Raw genomic sequence first — 19,974 nt, forward strand, 5'->3', positions numbered from 1 at the left:
AACAGATGTTTACAGAGTGTTCCACCCCACAAAATCAGAATACACATTCTCAACACCTGCACATGGGTCCTTCTCCAAAACTGACCACATGCTTGCTCATAGAACATATTTAGGTAAGTGCAAAGGAATGGAAGTTATCCCCTGTATATTATCAGACAATAGTGCCATAAAATTGGAGATCAATAGCAAAAGAAACCACAAAAATTTCATAAACACATGGAAATTGAACAACACACTTCTGAATAACCAATGGGTCACAGAGGAAATTAAAGAAGAAATCAGACACTTCCTTCAATTAAATGACAATGACAATACAACATATTGGAATCTATGGGACACAATGAAAGCAGTATTATGAGAGAAATTCATAGCAGCAAATACTCATATTAGGAAAACAGAGCGAAACCAATTAAACAACCTCATGGTGAACCTCAAGCTTCTGGAAAAAGAAGAGCAGGACAAACTCAAAGCTCATACAAGGGAGGAAACTGCAATCAATGCAATGGAGACTAAGAAAACAATACAAAAAAATCAGTGAAGCCAAGAGTTGGTTCTTTGAAAGAATAAACAAAATTGACAAACCCTTGGCCAACCTTATCAGGAAAAGGAAAGAAAAGGCCCAAATCCATACAATCAGGAATGAAAAGGATGAAATTACAACAGACCCGGCAGAAATCCAGAGGATCATCAATACCTGTTTCAACAACCTAAATGCTAATAAGATGAAAAACACTGAAGAAATGACAGATTCTTACATACCTATGAATTACCAAAGTTGAACAAAAAAGACCTAAAAATTCTAAACAAACCAATATCAATCAAAGAAATTGAAAATGTAATTAAAAACTTACCAACCAAGAAAAGCCTGGGTCCTGATGGCTTCACTGCTGAATTCTACAAGACATTTAGGAGAGGAACCACTGCCACTGCTGTTTAAACTCTTTGATGAAATTGAAAGGGAAGCAATACTCATGAATTCATTCCTGGAAGCAAGCATCACCTTGATCCCCAAAGCAGAGAAAGACCCAACTGAAAAAGAGAACTATAGGCCAATCTCACTAATGAACAGAGATGCAAAAATCCTTAATAAGATACTGCCAAATAGAATGCAGAAGATCATCAAGCAGATCATACACCCTGACCAAGTGGGATTCATCCCTGGAATGCAGAGATGGTTCAACATACACAAATCAATAAATGTAATATACTATATCAATAGAGCCAAGGACAAAAACCATATGATCATCTCAAAAGATGCAGAAAAAGCATTTGATAAAATCCAACATATTTATGATAAAAACCCTACAAAAAATTGGAATAGATGGTCTCTACCTCAATCTCATAAAAACCATCTACGAAAAACCAACAGCCAATATCATACTAAATGGTCAAAAACTGAAATCCTTCACACTAAAATCAGGAACAAGACAAGGATGTCCACTATCACCACTCCTGTTCAATATAGTTTTGGAAACATTAGCCACAGCAATTAGACAAGAGAAAGAAATAAAAGGAATAAAGATAGGAAATGAAGAAGTCAAATTGTCATTATTTGCAGATGACATGATACTCTATATAGAAGACCTCAAGAACTCCACCAAAAGTCTTCTAGACTTAATAACCAAATTCAGTAAAGTCGCTGGATACAAGGTCAACACACAAAAATCAATAGCTTTCCTCTACAGGAACAACAGACTCACTGAGAGAGAAATAGGGCAAACAATTCCTTTCATAATAGCATCCAAAAAACTGAAATACCTAGGAATCAATCTAACAAAAGAAATGAAAGACTTCTCTGAAAACTATAGCACTCTGAAAAAAGAGATTGAAGATGATATCCCAAAATGGAAAGACATCCCCTGCTCCTGGGTAGGAAGAATCAACATAGTGAAAATGACCATACTTCCAAAATTGCTATATAGATTCAATGAAATCCCAATTGAAATCCCAGAAGCGTACTTCACAGACCTTGAGAAAACAATTCAACAATTCACTTGGAACAAGAAGTGACTCAAGATAGCAAAAGCAATTCTAGATAACAGAGATGTGGCAGGGGGTATTACAACCCCCAACTTGAAAATATACAACAAAGCTACTGTGATAAAAACAGCATGGTACTGGCGAAGAAACAGACCTGAGGACCAGTGGAACAGATTAAAAGATGCGGAAAGAACTCCAGACACACTCAGCCACCTCATCTTTGACAAAGGAGCTAAACATCCTCACTGAGAAAAGATAGCCTCTTTAATAAATGGCACTGGTAAAACTGGGTTTCAACTTGCCAAAGATTAAAACTAGACCTGTATCTCTCACCATGCACTAAACTAAAATCAAAATGGATTAAAGATCTAAATATTAAAACCGAAACACTGAACCAGCTGGAACAGAGGTTAGGTAGAACTGTTGAAGTCACTGGTGTCAGAAAAGATTTTATGAACAAAATCTCAGTTGCCCATGAACTAGCACAAACAATCAACAAGTAGGATCTCTTCTTATTAAAAGCTTCTGCACAGCAAGAGAAACCACCAACACAGTGAAGAGACAACCCACAAAGTAGGAAAAAATTTTCACCTGCTGTTCCTCAGACAGAGGTCTACTCCCTAGAATCTATAAAGAACTTAAAAAAAAATCAGACCTCCCAAATTTAAAGACCCAATCCAAAAATGGGCATCTGAAATGGACATTTCTCAGACAAAGAGGTAGAAACAGCAAATAAACATATATAAAAGTGTTCAACATCACTGGTCATTCGAGAGATGCAAATGAAAATAACATTGAGATTCCACCTCTCCCCAGAAAGAATGGCTGCTATCATGAAATCAACCAGTAACAAATGCTGGCGGTGCTGTGGGGGAAGAGGAACCCTGCTCCACTGCTGGTGGGAGTGTTGACTGGTGCAACCACTGTGGAAATCACTACGGAGATACCTCAAAGAACTAAGAGTGAAAGTCCCATTTGACCCAGCTATTTCCCTGCTGGGTATCTTCCCCAAGAATTAAAAGAATCATACCACAGTGATATATGTGCACCCATGTTCATAGCAGCACAGTTTGTGATAGCTAAAACTTGGAAACAGCCCAAATGCCCATCAACTGGAGACTGGATAAAGAAAATGTGGTTTTTTTGTATAAAATGGAGTACTACTCAGCCATAAAAAATGAGAAATTAGAGACATTTATAGCTAAATGGATGCACATTGAGGCGAAATAAATAGGACACACATGTGTAAATACCAAAGTTTCTCTAGTGTGAGAAACTGAAAGTGTAAATAAGGACTAAAAGGTATAATAGATAATGTGAAATAGGAAGAAAGGGGGCAAAGAGGAAGGGAAAGTGGGAGGGGTAGGGGAAAGGAAAGAAGGGAATGGAATTAATATGAAAAAATAAAAACAAAGTCTTTGTAAATAGGGAGGGATGGAGGAGTTGAAGGGAGGGAGGGAAAGGGGGAATAAATAAGAACCAAGAGAGATTATGTAAAGGTGCAAATTTCCAATGATGAATGTCATTATGTTGTATACCTAAAATGTACTAATAAAATTAAATTTTAAAAAAAGAAGGTTCTATTGTTCCCTGCACTCATCATCAGTCCATCTCAGTTCCCTTCTTCCACTATCACCATTGCCTCACCAAGAATTATTATGGATTCTTGGACAACACAAGGCCAAAACATATAATTTACTCTTTTGATTCTAATCTTCTAAAATACCCATTCTTTAGCTCTGTAATTCTGTTTACTTTTTCCTCCTGTAAACTAGAAGTTCTCTTACCTCCCACCACTCCCCAAAAAACAAGATACACCAAAATAAAATGAGTAAAATTAACCAAAAACCACCTCAAGGGTTGCTTTTTCTACATACAGCATTTAAAGATACAGGAAAATCATATACAAATAACAATCTCACATTTAAAGAGGAGAAAACATTCATCAGTCTGGAACATTTTAAATAAAACTTTCTTAGAGGAACAAAGAAGGCTAAACCCTCTTTATCTTCCATACTATATAATCAAAGTTTAATCAAACACTCACCCAACATTCTGCACAATACTAACAAGGAGCCATAAACTATGCAGCAAACTAGCATAGTCAAGCAACTGCTATGTAGCTGTGTGGGGGTTTTAAGTATGGTTCTTCAGAGACTCAGGTTTCCAAAGACTCCAGGCAGCTGATGAAAAGGTGGGAGACAGAAATAAAAATGGGAGAGTTCTGCCCCTCTCATTCAGTAAGAGCGCGTCTGGTCGAACCTGCTGTGCATAGTTGAGGTCCACTAGCATTTCCTGTAATAATGAATTCCACCAATGAAAACAAAATTACTGTATTAATAAAGAAATGAGATAAGCAAGAAAAAAGAGAAAAATCAGTATGACCTGTGTTCTGCTTTAAAGTGAAATAAATACCAGAAGAAAAATAAGGCCCTCCAAGAGAACTGAGGGGTACAAACTCAACAGAGATAAGATCTCAACCTCTAATCCTTACCCTTGCTCTAATCCTATTAGAAACGATAAATGTTTCAGTTCAAATCCTCAAACTCAAACTGGCCTATTGCTTACTTTTGCATGACTTCCTTTCCTTTTCATTATCCTTCATTCTTATTTTTGCTTCTTTCCATTTTGTCCAACCTTTAACCTCTTCCTTAAGGTGAGGAAGGAAAAGAATCACTGTAAAATATTTGCATAGAGGTAAAAAAGAAGTTTTCAGGAACAAAATAAAGATTTGTAAGCATGATTCAAATCTTTGCTTTGTAATTCCTAGATGTTGTGTGTTTCTCTAAACCTCCCTACAAGAAGAAGGAATGCCTTCCCTTAGCAAATACCAAAGAAGTGGAAAGTTACCGTGTGTGTTCCTAGAAGGTGCCCACGTTAGTATCAGTGATGTGTTGAGTCTGCCCAAGTAAGCAAGTGGTATCAGCCTTCCGTGAGTTCACATTTGAAGTCAAGGGAAAGTCTGCTATTTTACCTAACGGTTCAACTGGGCATTCTGTGAGCATTACTTGAAAGGTGAATCAATAACCAATTCATTCACACCAGTGCTTCAGAAAACAGTCAAGTTTATAAAAAAGAGTGCACATGAACTTACAGTTTTCTTTCTTTTTATATCTACACAAGAAGCATAAATCTAAAGAACATGACTGGACCTTGGCAAAGATAGGAAATGAGTTGGCTTCAAATTCTCTTTAGTTGTAGGAAAAGATAAATAAAATGTAAAAAAATGGATCTATAGAGATAAAACGATTTGAAGATCATATATATCTTACTATTTACTAGAAAGTGCCCTCTAAACAGTTCATAAAGATTCAGCAAATCCACGTTGTCTCTTCTCTGCCTCAAACTTTCATTTTCTCAAAAATTAAAAAAAAAAATCAGTCCAGGCTGGCCAGCCAGTCATCTAGCCCCCACCTGACACCTCCATCAGCAGCCACCACCCCACCCATGTGCCACACTCAGCTCTTCTCCCACATGCCCATCCCATCTAAAGTCCCAGCCTCTCTTAGTGTGAGCCTTTAGGGCCTCACTGGAATTACCGCAGCAGATTCCTCAATGTCTTTCAATATCCAACTTCCCTCGTCCTCCCTCTCCCTACCCCCATCTGCAACTCTGCAACCTCCAGAAATGCAACCATCACACTGGCACCAAGGCAGCCTTTGTCAAATGCAAACCTGACCACAGCACATCCACCCTACAACTCTGACAGTTCTCCATTCCCTATAAAATAATTCATATTATTTAGGCCTGGCTCCTATCTTTTACATCTACACAGGAAGCATAAATCTAACGAACATGACTGGCCCTTGGCAAACATCCAGCTATCTGGCATCCCCATCTAAGAGAAGGCTTCATTTAACTACCTCACTGCAACTTCACTCCAGCAATATACTTCCTGCAGCTCCTGGTCAGCCAAAGTCTTCACATTCCCTGAGCATTTGTATCTGCTGTTATACTTCTTTACTTATCTCCCAAGGCTGCATGGGACACTACATAAGGGAACCACGGTTTGCTGAATGCTAAAGAATTGTTCAGTGACTTGCAACACAGCCAAGCACTTTGCATCTACTTCTTTCCCAGTGCAAAAAATGAAGACAAGAGTCAAAGGGATCAGGATCTGAAACAGACTCACCCAGAGAGGCATAGGCCATGGATAAAAGGTGACCTTGATCTAAGATCCCCAGATTACAGCAGCTACAGACATGTGACCTTAAAACTGAATTGACCACCAGTCAGCTCATGTGATCCAAGCCTCCTCACAAACAGACTCATGGACACTGATCGTCCTCACTCTGCACAGGGTCTTTGTAAATTGGCACAACAATTCTCAGCCAATCCAAGAACTTTCTTACTGAACTCTGCACAGTTTAAATACATATCATGGAGATAGCTCTTATATTCATGAAATTTCTAATGAACAGCTATGTAGCCTAGTTCTGCCTTCATGACATTTCTGCTACCCTAAAGATATAAATCTTCTTAAATAACATAAATAATGAAATTAAGCTCAGATTTCTCAAAATCAGATTTTTAAAGTTTGATTATCTTAAAAAGATATAAAAGCCTTAAATGGAGTTAAAATCTATTACATAGATTATACAGTCATGAAGTATAACTAACTCTTAATTTTTCCAAAGCAAACAAGCCCATGTACTTCAAGTACTTATATACTTTAAGTACTTATAAACCAAGATAGAGTGAAATAATTTGGGTCTAACTAAAAAGTAAGATAAAAAACCAGAATAAGCAAGTTAAGAAAGAAGACCTAAAGAGAAATTTGTATTTATATAATCATAAGTTGGCTATAGAAAGAAAAAGGTAAAAGATTTAAAAACCTATCATTAAATTGGGTGTGGTGGCACACTCCTGGAATCCCAGCACTCTGGGAGGCTGAGGCAGAAGGATCTAAAGGTCAAGCCCAGCTTGGGCAATTTATCAACTTAGCAAGACTTTGCTTCAAAATTTAAAAGTTAAAAAGGCTGAGGACACAGGTCAGTGAATAGGCCCTGGGCTCAATTCTCACACCAGAAAAAAAAAAAAAAAAAGAATGAAAGAAAAAAAGAAACCTGTCATTAAACTACTACTGTCTATCAGAATACTCCATTGGTAGAATGTCACATGTTTCAAAACTAATTAGGACCAGAAAAAGAAGGGCAAGTCAAGTGGCCTCCAGGTGTGAATATATTTGCCCAACATGACACTATAAATTATGCTGTGCCCAGTACTGTATTTTGCCACAATTTAATTTCCCTATCCTGACATGATTAAGGTAAAATTTAACTAAAAAAAATTTACTTCCATATGCATGTGAATTTCAAATGCAAACAAATACTAATACAAATATACACAAGACTAAAACTTGTAGTAATAGTTGGTTTAAAAAAAGCTTCAACATATCTATCAGAGATCAATCTATATTTTCTAGTTAAATTCTTAGCAAGACATCATGGCCATGATCTGTACATACAAATAATTTCTGGATTTTTACATATACTGTTATAGGCAGAGTGTTGACCACAACATAAGTAAAAAGAAGAAACTGTCGATATGGAAGCTATAGCTCATAACTGTGAGGAATTATTGTGGAGAAAAACTGCATTTTAATTCTTCAATAAATAAGGGACATTGGTATTTAAATAATAGATTTTCAGGGCCAGGGATGTAGCTCAGTGGTGCCATGCCTGCCTCACAAACACAAGGTCTTGAGTTGGATCCATGGTACCGAGAAAAAAAAAAGAAAGAAATAATACATTTTCAATTACTGAAACATGCACCTCTAGACTCAGGTATCCAATTCCATTACTCTCCAGTTGTCCCCAGAGTGGAAGTCTGGCTCCCAAAACTACAGGTCAACCAAAGGTACTTCCACAGAAACACTTGAAACCCAATACTGAAGCTCCAGCTGTCCTACGATTACACTGGGCTCCAAATCAAACTTTAGTAGAAGTACAATTCCATAATATGGGCATTCTCTACATCATAAAAGGTAAACATAAGGATAACAAAACTCCATCTTAATATTAAATGTTTCAGCAAAATATTTTACTTTCATGATTTCCCAGAATAATTAGTAACAAAACTAGAGCAAAATTCAACACTGCACTTTCATTACTTGTAATTTTTAAGATGACTAAAAACCGATTTTGATTTTTAAAAAAAATCTTGGGAGTTAATACTGTGATAGTGACCTTGTATGTGATTTTATAATGCAAGCCAGCATTCTCCTAAGCTTTGCAGATGTGATATTATTCTTTGAAATTATTAAAATTAATTATGAAAATAATTATTAAAATTAATGTCTACATTTGGAAAACATGTTCATTTATTCTAACTTGGCTAAAGAGTCTATATAATGAAAAGGAATTGATTGATGTGTCTTCAGACACTAGAGAAATTTACAAGAGATGTGAGAAACAGCCAAGAGAGCAAGGATAAAGGGAGTTATTCTTTAATTCTTGCTAAATCATCATATTTATCACCACGCAAACATATCAGATAGAAAAGAATCCTCAGGGAAGGAAAGTTAATTCCATATAAAAGTATCCTTCCTATGGGGGAGGATCTAAACCAAACTTTCCACTTGAAATAAAATGAGAACTGGTTTATAACATTTAAGTGCAAGCGATGAAGTCAGAATGGGAGCACTGTATAAATTTAATTAAGTTTCCAATTCATCTTAATCCTACCACTTTCTCTTGGAAAGGACCCGTGAAACCTTATTCAATTTTGATAAGTCAATCTGATAAAAAGTGAACTACAAATAAGAGAGAGCACTGTTTGTGCAGTTAAAATAATTGTTTAAAAAAATTATCTGGACTCTGACTAGCCAGTTAGATTGGCAAGATATACAAACATAGTATTGGCTTGGAATATATTAAATAACTGATGATAGCTTACTCAAAAAAGACTTTATGCCAGTTAGGTAAATGGTGACAACCAGTTAAGAACACAGTCAGCCTGGGGTGACACCAAAGGACAGTGGAGTCCAGTTTACTGAGCTGGGTCTTTTATGGATCGGGTAGGGGTTGAAAGGGGCGGACTTAAGTGGGGTGGCAAAAGGCGGGGCTTGATACTGGGCTGTGAGAATGGCTGAGTACCGACCACAGCAACAGTTGCCGCGACCCAGCAGGTGGGGCGGGTGTGTCTGGCCAAGCAGAATTGGCGTTGTTCCTGGGCTCAGGTGAGAGGCTGCTCAGGATGTTGGAATGGGCTGTGATTCTTCTCTGAGCTCAGGAACTCTATCAACGGGATCAACTGTTTTTTTCCTCTGAGACAAAGTGTCTCTGTATTGATCAAGGGAGCCTCAAACTCCTGAGCCTCTCCAGCAGCTGGGATTATAAATGCAAGCTGCCTTGCCAGCTACAGGATCAACTTTTGAGCTATTAATTATATAAATTAAACTATGTTCTCTTTCCTACATTTTGGTTAAGTACTAGTAAGAGGGGGGAAAAAATGCCTATATTGGATAACTAACTTTTGAAACAGTCCCAAGGCAAATTCAATTCAGAACTTGTTCCACGAGTTCATTACTTAAGAAAAACAGCTCTGCGATCTAATCTTTTGCATAAAGAAAAAACAAACAACAACAACAAAAAGAATCGGTGCTGACGACGAACAGTTAGTTCCTTTTAGTAAAACTGCGCTGAGAACTGGAAAAAGCTCCCACTGAAGCTCCGCAGGAAAAAGTCACTGCCCGCCCACAGTATTAACATACAGGAAACTTTGAGGGAACAAAAAGAAAGCCAGGAAAAAAAAAAAATTAGGCGTTTCCTCACATGACCACGATGAGCTGTTCTTGCTCTGGTTCTAATTTTATCGACTCTGGATTTGGGGAAGGGCTGTTTTACACATTTACTCCGGAAAAAAGGAGCGCCCCAGGCCCCGCCACGTCACCGGCTGCTGCACGACCGGAGCTGGGGCACAGGGCAGGGTCGGGGGACACCGCCAGGGGACGAGGGGGAGCAGGGCCATCAGGAGAGGGCAAGATTCGGGGTACCCCTGCGCTCTCTGGCTTTCCCACACACTCTAGACCCCTCGCCCCCGTCGCGGTCTAGGAAGCAGGGGGCAAACCGGAGCGCGGCGCAGGCGCGCAGCCTTACCTGAGCCATGGCGTGCGGCGTCGGCGGGCGGAGATGCAGGGCTGCAAGAGAGGACAGGGACGCGGCTTCAGCCCCCGCCCGGCCCGCCTGGCCCCGCGACCTCCCCGGAGCGCCCCCTCCCCAGGCCAGGGGGCCACTCACGCAGACAGAGGTCCCAAGCGACCAGACTCCCGGAGAGCGGCGGGGCGCGGGGTGGCGGCCAAGGGCAGCGCGGACGGAGCTGGACCAGGCAGCAGCTGTCCACCGGTTCCAGGCGACTGAACGGGCGCGGCCCCGCCCGGCCCCTCCCGATCGCCCCGCCCCCAGGCCCTAGTCCCTCCCCGGCCCGGTCTCAGCGCGCCTGCGTGGGGCGCGGCTGCAGGGTCCCGGGGCTCCGAGAGGTCCCGCGGGAGCTGCGGGCCTGGGTGGGATCGGAGTGCAGCTGCGGGAAACCGGAGGGGGCGTCCCCCGGGGACCGCCTGGTCCTTATTTACTTCAAGAAGAGGGTGTAGGGAGCTGTCCAGGACTCGGGTTTGGGGACGCGGGGCCTCCCTCCCGTCCCGGGCTGCAGAACTTGGCTTCACTCAGCTCCCACACAGGGGTCGGGGGGCGGAGTTTGGGGAAACCAGGCGAAGTCTGGCCGCCGAGGACCGCGAGTCTTTGTCCTCACAGCGGGAAGCTTGGAGGGCTATTTCTCTCTGTTTCTTTGAACTTTTTTTTCAAGTGTTAATGAGTGCCTCTTAGATGGCCCATTCTTGAGTTCGTGGCCCTGTAATAGTGTGTTTAATAGACTGTTTCAAAATCCTCTGCCTGGAATCGGTTTCTATTTTCAAAGCCAGCCTGTAACTTTAGTAAGTCTTTAAATTTGAGTCATGCCCCATACTGGTTCCACATGAAGTCTATGATGAGTATAAGGGAGGGGGAAAGAAGGCAGGGGCACCTACAGAGCTTACCGCTAGGATGCTGCTGGGAAAGCGGCAGGAGGAAGTCGCAGCACGCGCGCTTCGAGACTAGCTAGCGCGGGACGGTGTGAGAGTGACCGCGCCCATAAGGCAGGAGCCAAAAGCTTGAGAATCTGGAGATCATGTGCGAGCCACAGGCCCCAGATATTCTCAAAGGAGAAGTGCACAGTGTTTAGAGATTCTGGACATCAGATAAGCTCCTAATTTTTGAGAATGAGGAAGAATAAATTAAATGGAGAACGAATGTGGTTCTTCGCACAGAACTTCTCATTTGTTTTCACAAGAGGGCCATGTGCTTAATCGCGACAAAGTCGCACAAGAGTGGTTGTTCTCTGGAAAGAAGGCAAAACTGCAGAGTAAATGCAATTTACCACCCTGCTAGGAACCCATTTCCTTTTCCGGTTGTTTTTCCTCTTCGCTGGGAGCCCGCTCCAACCCGCTTCAGCACCTCTGCGGTGGCTTTCCTAGAAGAGGCGCGTGTCTGAAGGCAACCTCTAGGTCATTCGCGCTTTTCCACTCCACCGCTCATCAGTTAACAGCGTCTTTAATCTGGCCTAGAGCGTGTTTCCCCACCCACATCCTCTTAAACTCTACTTTCCTACATTCACTTTCTGCTCTGCCAGTCATGGAATTAGACTGGCTCTCTCGGAGCCTATATTTAACACTCATTAATGTTATAGGAAAATTGTGCTCATTATGTGTTAATGACGGGCTTTATGCCCTGCAAAAAAGTAGAGACAGACATAAATTATTAGATACAGAGTCTTGATATACCTGATAGATATTTCTTTTACTTCCTGTTACTTCAGTTTATTTAAGTGGACCAGGCACATTTCTAGGCAGTGAAGATAAAGGGGGGAGGGGGCGGGCACCACTAAATCTCTGCCTGCCTAAGTCATACTTTCTGGTGGAGCAAACAGACAATAAATAGCCACTATTTCCAGTGTGGTGTCTACTATAAAGAAAGTAAAACAAGGTTCATGTGTGGGAATGAGAGGAACACTATTTCCCAAAGTCAGTCTGAAGGCATGTCTGAGAAGACCTGTACAGAAACTCGAATTAGTACAATTTCATTATATTTGGCAACTATTCACTGAGCACCTGTGAAAAGGCATACAGGAGATTTTGTCATAATATAGATGAAGCATGTATACAGACACTAAAATGAGAGACAGACTAAGTTATGAAAGAAATCCATAAAATACAATCAAAATGCAATTCATTGCCAAAAAGGAATAGCTAATATTTTGTGAAGTGATTAAAAAAATTGTTGGTAAGCATTTGAATTAGGTTTTGTAGGGGTGGGTACTTTATCAGGCAATAATGGAGGAAAAAGTGATCTGGTGCAGGAGACTGCAATGTTGATTATGCCCAAAGCAGGTGTCAGCAGTGCAGGCTGTGAAGAGTTAACCCAAAATTGGCTTGTTTATAGAAGTGAGTCTGGTCAAAGCCAACGTGCTGAGGTCAGAGTAACTCACACGCAAATTTCATTCCCACAATTCAAACCTTAACTAGAAGGACAGTGTTCTAATTACAATCAGGTATTTTGTCTATTCTGTTCCTAATTCAAGAATTCTATGTCTTTTTCCTTTATGAGCTTTGCTTACATTAATTTCCATAGAAACCACACGATTGCCCATCCTCATTCATAGTTCTGCCCTTGCATGTAGTTCACCTTTACCCCAATTGACTACCAATAAAAATCTGTGGTTTGGACTGGCCAGTGCCTTTGTTGGTTGCACCAGCATTGGTCGTCCTGGTGCCCCACTTTCTGTCTCTCTTAGTTCTGTCTTTTAGGGTTTTTTCCCCCCTCAGGCCTATATTGTACACTGAGCAGGAGACTGGAGCCTACTGCAGAGGTTTCCAGTAACATTTCAGGGGTCCCCAGTAATCTGGTTAAGTGAATTTCAAAGGCAAAAGAAGGAAAGTGCCTCTACCAGTCAGTGCTTACTAGAGAAACAGATTTAATGTAAGATATACAAATATATAAGGACTTACAAGATCAGCTTACAATGGCCACCCAGAGTCAGATGTGGAAGAGTGCAAAAGGGCTGTCTGTGTGCTGAAGATCTGAAGGGTGTTCTCAAAGGCCTGGATCTCACTGTAGTATCCTGCTCAAGTCCATATGAAAGGCTTAAGAGTCTTGGCTAGAAGGCTGAAGAGTCTGCACTGGAAGCCAGGAGATGACCTCCAAGGTAAAGACTGGAGCCCTTCCAAAGAAACAGAAGCAAGACTTCCTTCTTCGTTTTTCCTCTATACCATTCAGGTGACAATCTGCCCTAGGATAGGTCTTCTGTCTTTAGTAAATCCCTTCAGCCACACCCAGAACTATGCTGATCCAATTTAGGTAGGCATTTCTTACTTAAATTGACACAATCAGTTAACTATCACAGTGCCTTTGTAGATATGTGTGAGTTGCATTGTCTAAAATGGCTGGAGTGGAAGGTACATAAAGGGAGACTGCCACATAAAGACTGCTTTCAAGGGTGTATTTCATTGGTGGATTTTGAGCAATTTATATTCATGTGTAGTGAGTAATATAAATAGTGGGTACTTGGGAAGTCTCCTTTTACTACTAAATACCAGCATCTGTCATTGAATGCACAAGTCTCTAATCAGTGTCCAAAGGTCATGTTCAGAAATTCTACTTCTTTTATCCTCCAGTTAATTTTCATCCTCCCACTCAAACTTCTCTTTCTATGCATTTAAAATTAAATTCCACCTTGGTCAGTGTCTTGTCATTGTGTTGTGTTTATTAAAAGTACTGCATGATGATTTGGGTTTGTTGTAATGTTCAAGGGTACAAATAATGAATTTCAGCTATTTTATGAGATGACTAGATCACATCAATATTTTCTTGTTGGGGGGGGGAACATACAAAATGTCAGACCACTGATTTACAAACACGCTTTTGAAACTCTATTTGTAAACTCAGGATTTTCCCTATTTCACTCTTTCCCTCAATTGTTTGGGTTATTCAAGAATTAATTTATTCTAAACAAGTCACTGGTCTACTCCATCTGGTAGTTGTATTTCTCAACTTTAATGGTTTAGTCATATACTCACTGCCTATTGCTTCCCTTGATTATATGGATTCATGAAGAAAAAAGAAATGAGTTTTTAAACTGTGTATAAATACAAAACAATTTCCCTCCAACTTTGAGGACTTGAAGTCATTTTTTAGCAAAACGTAAAATTTTCAACCAATTTATTTTTTAAATTGATTTTTACTTAATATGATTAGTTAAAGAAGAATGAAAACAGAAAATTGAATTGCAGGAGGCAGAGGAAATGCGAGAATACTAAGGATGCGGTAGGGGAGACAGGCAAAAAGGAGAAGCATCCTGACTCTCAGACAGTACTGCATCTCCTGCAGGTAAATTTTTATCTAGGGTTCGTAGAAAAAACCTGCATCAATAAAACAATTAGAGATGTAAATTCAGAAGGAGAAAAATCACTTTATTGGAAAGGGAAGAGAAATGGGGAAGCAAAATTATTTATTGGGAAAAGGAGGGAAAATAAGTAAATAGATAGCTACCTTGTCAGAGTAAGGTAGGGAGCCCAGAGCTGGCACTCGGGTCTTGGTTCTCAGCCTCTTTTATTACATGGTGAGAAAGGGACTGTCCCCCTTGAAAGTTATAACTTGATTGGCTATTTTGGGCTCTGAGACCCCTAATTTGGCCATTGCCCCTTCCATTGCCTATGTGTACATTCTTGGATAAGTGCTGTCTTGATCTCTTTATGCTGTCCAGGTGCTTACCTTGTGAGATTTACAGCAGAGTTGCATTCCAGGCTGAATTAGTAAAAAAGATACCTGTGCATTTTAATGTATTAATATGGGGAGAGAATAATAAAATGTAGATAGATAGATAGATAGATAGATAGATAGATAGATAGATAGATAGATATGTGTGTGTGTGTGTCTGCATGTTAGTGCATATCTTATATACTAAGTGACTTTTCATAATATAGTTCCCACACACACACTTTGTTTGGAGGTGGAGGGAGGAGGGAACCCAGCCTTGCCATGAAGGGAGCCAGGCCAGGAGTGAGCCAGGTCCGTTATCAGCCTTCTCTCTTTATTTTTCTTTGCTATTCTCTCCAGCAGGGGTTGAACTCTTTATTTTCCAGAAACCTCGCTGAGGCCCTCTAACTTTCCCTGCCTGTCCCCCAGCTTTCCCTACAGCAGGAGCTGGAAAAAATAAGAATCAAGATATATCATGTAAAGGTACAAGCTCCCAATGACGGATGTAACTGTATTGTATACCTAAAATGTACCAATAAACTTAATGGGAAAAAAAAAAAGAACACACACTCTGAAGTCAAAAGGAGATTCAAATCTCCACTCTCCCCACACAGCAATCACATGACTGGGACAGTTTCGAGATTCTCTGAGCCTTACCTAGACGGGTGCCTAGGATTAAGTAATCTGAAAATGCCTAAGAAATTGAAAAACTTAGTTTCTTTCCCAATAGCTCTTTCCCCTTTCAAAATCTTTTACTACCATTCTCATCTCCTGTTCTGATGCTTTAGCCCCCCACCTTCACATGCCAGCCTGTTCTCCTCTGGACACTCTGCTCCATGGCTTTTTGGAGGTGGCTGGATCTAGAGTGTGTGATGCTGGAATTGAGTCATGTGCAGTGCTAGGATTAAGGGTGTGAGGACAGGTAGCCTGGATAAAATATAAGGAACAGAAAGAGGCTGTTATTGTCATTGCTTATCATTGCTGCTTTGCCACTTCTTTGCCACTTTGCTGCTTTGCTGCTCGCCACGAGATGTTTCTTCTCCACAATGCCCCTCTGCCATGCCACACTGCCTTAGAGCTAGCCAACTATGAACTGAAACCTCTAGAAACTGTGAGCTCAATAAACTTTTCCTCCTTTAACTTTGGGTGTCAGGTATTTCGTCTCAGCAACTAGAAAAGTAAATAAGACATCTCCCCCCATTCTTCTTTTGCCAGAGTCTTCCCATCAATGTAGAGCTAACCTAGACCTCCATATACACCCCTCTCCATAAACAGATGCCCCCCCAGTCCCCATCTGCTGGTGCCAAGCACTCCAAAAGCATCACTTGCCATTTAATTCAAGTCTCTCCCTGGTCCCATTTCAAAAGAGTCTTTCAGATAGAATAATTTAGGCTTAATTAAAATTGTCAAAACTAAATGTAAAAGAAGCAATAAAAATACTAAATATACTCATAAATAGATAAGCATGTTGTCTCTTTTGTTTATTGATTAACTCCCACATCTAGCACAGGCCCCAGCACTTAGTAATTGTTCATTAAATGTTTTGAAGGGATTGTGATACAGGTCTGTTTGTTTGCTTGTTTAACAAAGGTAACTCACTGCAACCTGGTGATATTCTGAATGATCAGAAGGTATGAAGAGGCCAAAGAAAACCTTGTTGGGAGAGAATTTTGGCAGAAAAATACATGTATTCTTAGACAGGGATTTTTGGATTCTGAAGGAGACTCATCCCTTTGGATAAGGTTTTGTCTTATTATCTTACTAGTGTATGACCTTGGATGATAATTTGATTTTTTCCTCATTGGAGGTGGTAACTAGGAGTAAATGAAATGACTAGTTTAATGCTTAAAAGTAGAAGGAAGACTAGTTTCAAGTACTCCTTTTTCTCCTCCGAAAAATTCTCACCACTACTAACCCACCCCTCATTTTCCCTGCTGCTGATTCAGTCTCCACCTGTCCTACTCATCACTAAATTCAGTTCCTCCAAATCCACTCACTGCTCTCCTATTGCAGGCTCCAGCTGTCACCAGCCAGTTACTCAGCACCCACACACAGCCCAACTCACTCCAATCCCTGAGGCCAGTTGAATGAAACTCTCAACACTAGTGTCTGTATCTGGGGTGGTTATTCATCCATTCAATGAATTTATTGTCATGCCCTGTCATTGACAATGAGAACTCGGTAAATTTTTAAAACACTAACCATACAGAACCTGTCCAATTAGAATGCTCAGCCTAATGTACCCCCAAAGCCTCACGCAGTCATAGGTGGGGCTTTTTCAGAGGCAGGTGGATCTACAGTGTGTGATTAATTCATGGTGCAATGCTAGGATTAAGGGTGTTAGTGAGAGAGGAGACTACCCCTCCATATGGAATTGGACAAATATGAGTTAACTGTGTTATTAGGCTACTATGGACTAACTAGGTAACCACGCTCTTTGTAGAATGTACCTGAGTGGTCATAACAACTTCTGTAATCTTTCACCAATGGTGTGTAACAGACTCAGAAAGTCCTACCAGAACTCTTTGCTCTCCCCCTCTCCACTGCTCTGCTTTGTGTAAATCCTGCTTGCTATATTCCCAGGAAAACTCCAGTGGAATTAAGCCTCATATATGCAAAAAGAGCTATATAAGGAAGTGCAAACTTCTCTGGGCTCTCAAGACTGGCAAGAATCACTTGCTGAGCCACCTGCAACATTAAAAGCTACTTTTTACTCCTGTCTTCCTGTTAAGAGAGTTATCTATGCTGGAGTCCTCACTCTTTTCTTCAATAGAATTAAGGGTGGCTGATTACTAAATCAGTCCACTGATTGGTTTGGCACCGCCCTAATCCCAGTAGAATATAAAAGGGGCAGAAAAGAGCTGCTAAGGTCTTTCACTTGCTTTCCTACCTTCTGCCTGGTATGAACTGCCCTCTGTGATGCCTGCCTGCCGTGCCACCCTGCCTTGGAGCCAGCCGATTATTGACTGAAATTTCTGCAAACTGTGCGCTAGATAAACCTTTCCCCCTTTAACTTTAGATGTTGGATATTTTGTCTCACAATGAGAGAAAAGTAACTAAGACATGGACTGAGATGACACAGCAGAAGTCTGTTAAATAAGCAGGTAGAAACAGTAGGATAAGTAGGCTAGGGAGCTTCCTGTCTGTGATGGTTAGTATGTGTCAGTTTCACTGGGCCACAGGATGCCCAGATGTCTGGTTATATAATATTTCTCAGTGGCTCTGTGAAGACATTTCTGGAAAAGACTAGCATTTGAGTTGATGAACTGAGTAAAGCAAATTACTCTTCCTAGTGTGGCCCAGCATCATCCACTTGGTTGGGGGCCTGAATAGAACAAAAAGCAGAAGGATCAACTTCACTCTGCCTGACTCCTGAGCTGGGACAGCAATCTTCTGCCCACAGCACTCCCCCTTCAGATTGGACTGAAATCTATAGCTTATTGGATCTCAGGCCCTGAGGCCTGAGAAGAACACCGCCAGCTTTTGGTCTCTAGCTCACCAATGATAGATGATAGGGTTCTTTGGCCTCCATAATCACATCAACAATTTCTCCTAATAAGTCTCATATATACAATATATACACACACGTACATATGTATCATATATAAATCTATATGTATGTATTCATATGTAAGTATGTATAGACATATAAATATCCATATATATACTCATGTATGTACATATAATACAAATATTTAAAATATGTATGTACATATACACATTCAGTTTCTCCAGTGAACACCAACTGAAGAAAAAAACTTTTATCTACATATTTAACACCTCTGATACCAAATGTATAGATTTAACTTCACAGTAAGCAGTTCTCCAACTCTCCAGACACCAACTGGATAGAGTACAATTCAATTTTTACACTGTCATTTTTACCAGAGTTAATACTTGTTTCCCCCAAAATAAGACCTAACCAGAAAATAATCAGCCTTTAAAACTAGAGAACAAAAATACCAGTCCCAATCATCTTGCCTTATGTGCCATTACAGAGTAGCCACTGAGCAAAAGATTAATGAGGTGTAATCTACGTGATACTGGCCATCACCATGATAACTACTAGCGCTTATTTTCTAGTTAGGTCTACCCATTCTACAGGTTACTCATTCTGCAGGTTACAGGCTTAGTCGTCCCACAAGACTGCTTCTACTTCAAATGTTCATTACAAGTATCAAGTTGTCACTGGTACTTTTTGACCAATCAACTATATATCATATATATATATATCTTCTCACTATCAACTGACTGTGGGGGTCTTTTGCTCAATCCAGATAGAAATCAAAGGAGGCAAAATGTAGCTCCCTTTATGTTAATAGCTCTGAGGACTGAACACCAGCAGCTCTCAGCTCCTGGTTCTTAGTGTTAGGGTTCCCCTTCACTACTCCTGGTAGCTGGAGGCAGCAGCTATTAGAAGCTCTCTGTAACTACTAGCAGCTGGAGCTATAGATCCCAGTAATCCTCCCATTGCTTTCTGTTGCTGTTTACAATGGCTGCTACTCATTGTTAGTAGCTCTGGATGGTGGCCACTTTCACTGCCACCAGACTTTGGTGTTACCAGTTCTTGGTGTTACCAGCTCAGATTGCTTCACTCAAGATAGAAATCGTGGATAGACAAAGCAAAAATCATCTTTTATTAGGAGTTGTGGTACAGGATGTGGGGAACTGGTACAGAGACTGATCAGATAAGGATATGAAGAAGCTTAGATGCTTTCTTGCTTAGAGAGTGAGAGGTTCCTCTTTAAGGTTTATCCTTCAGATTTATGAACATGATGTCACCTATACTTAAATATTTTCCTCCCATTAACTTTTTTCTCTAGGCCTAAATTAATAAAAATGCACAAGTCATAACTCTCCTAGCTACAAGTGACAGAAACTCAACTCAAACTAGCTTAGGTAAAAAGAGAACTTTTTTGAAAGGGTGCTTGGCAGGATCTTTAATTGTAAACAGTAGAACCCATTCTAACTAATTTAGGCAAAACTAATAAGGGACCACATCTAGCTCACAAAACATCTGGCAGAAAATCTGTAGGCTGGATGGTGCCTAAGTCACACTGGCAGCCTCTTCTGCGAAGAAGCTACCATTGACACCAATGATTCTGGGCACAGACAAATGGCTGGAGTGTCTGACCTACTGTCTCTGAAAGCTTGCCACTTTACACTGCCAGCATCATCAGAAGATGGATTCCATGTAGCGTCTGTGGCT

General features: G+C 40.6%; 1 protein-coding gene across 1 annotated transcript in view; it reads right to left on the reverse strand.

Moving 5' to 3' along the window:
* Positions 1 to 10,378, reverse strand: part of Anxa5 (annexin A5) — a 39,787-nt gene extending 29,409 nt beyond the window's left edge. The window contains exons 1-2 of the mRNA XM_004854926.4: positions 10,221 to 10,378; positions 10,080 to 10,120 (exon numbers count right to left, since the gene is read on the reverse strand). Coding sequence (XP_004854983.2) covers positions 10,080 to 10,088 — 9 coding nt within the window. The 5' untranslated portion in view covers positions 10,089 to 10,120; positions 10,221 to 10,378. The remainder of the gene's footprint in view (positions 1 to 10,079; positions 10,121 to 10,220) is intronic.
* Between the last annotated feature and the right edge of the window lie 9,596 nt (positions 10,379 to 19,974).

This window comes from Heterocephalus glaber, unplaced genomic scaffold (genome assembly GCF_053883595.1).
Source record: "Heterocephalus glaber isolate CG9 unplaced genomic scaffold, H.glaber_assembly_v1.0 deba00001586, whole genome shotgun sequence".
Taxonomy (NCBI): domain Eukaryota; kingdom Metazoa; phylum Chordata; class Mammalia; order Rodentia; family Bathyergidae; genus Heterocephalus; species Heterocephalus glaber.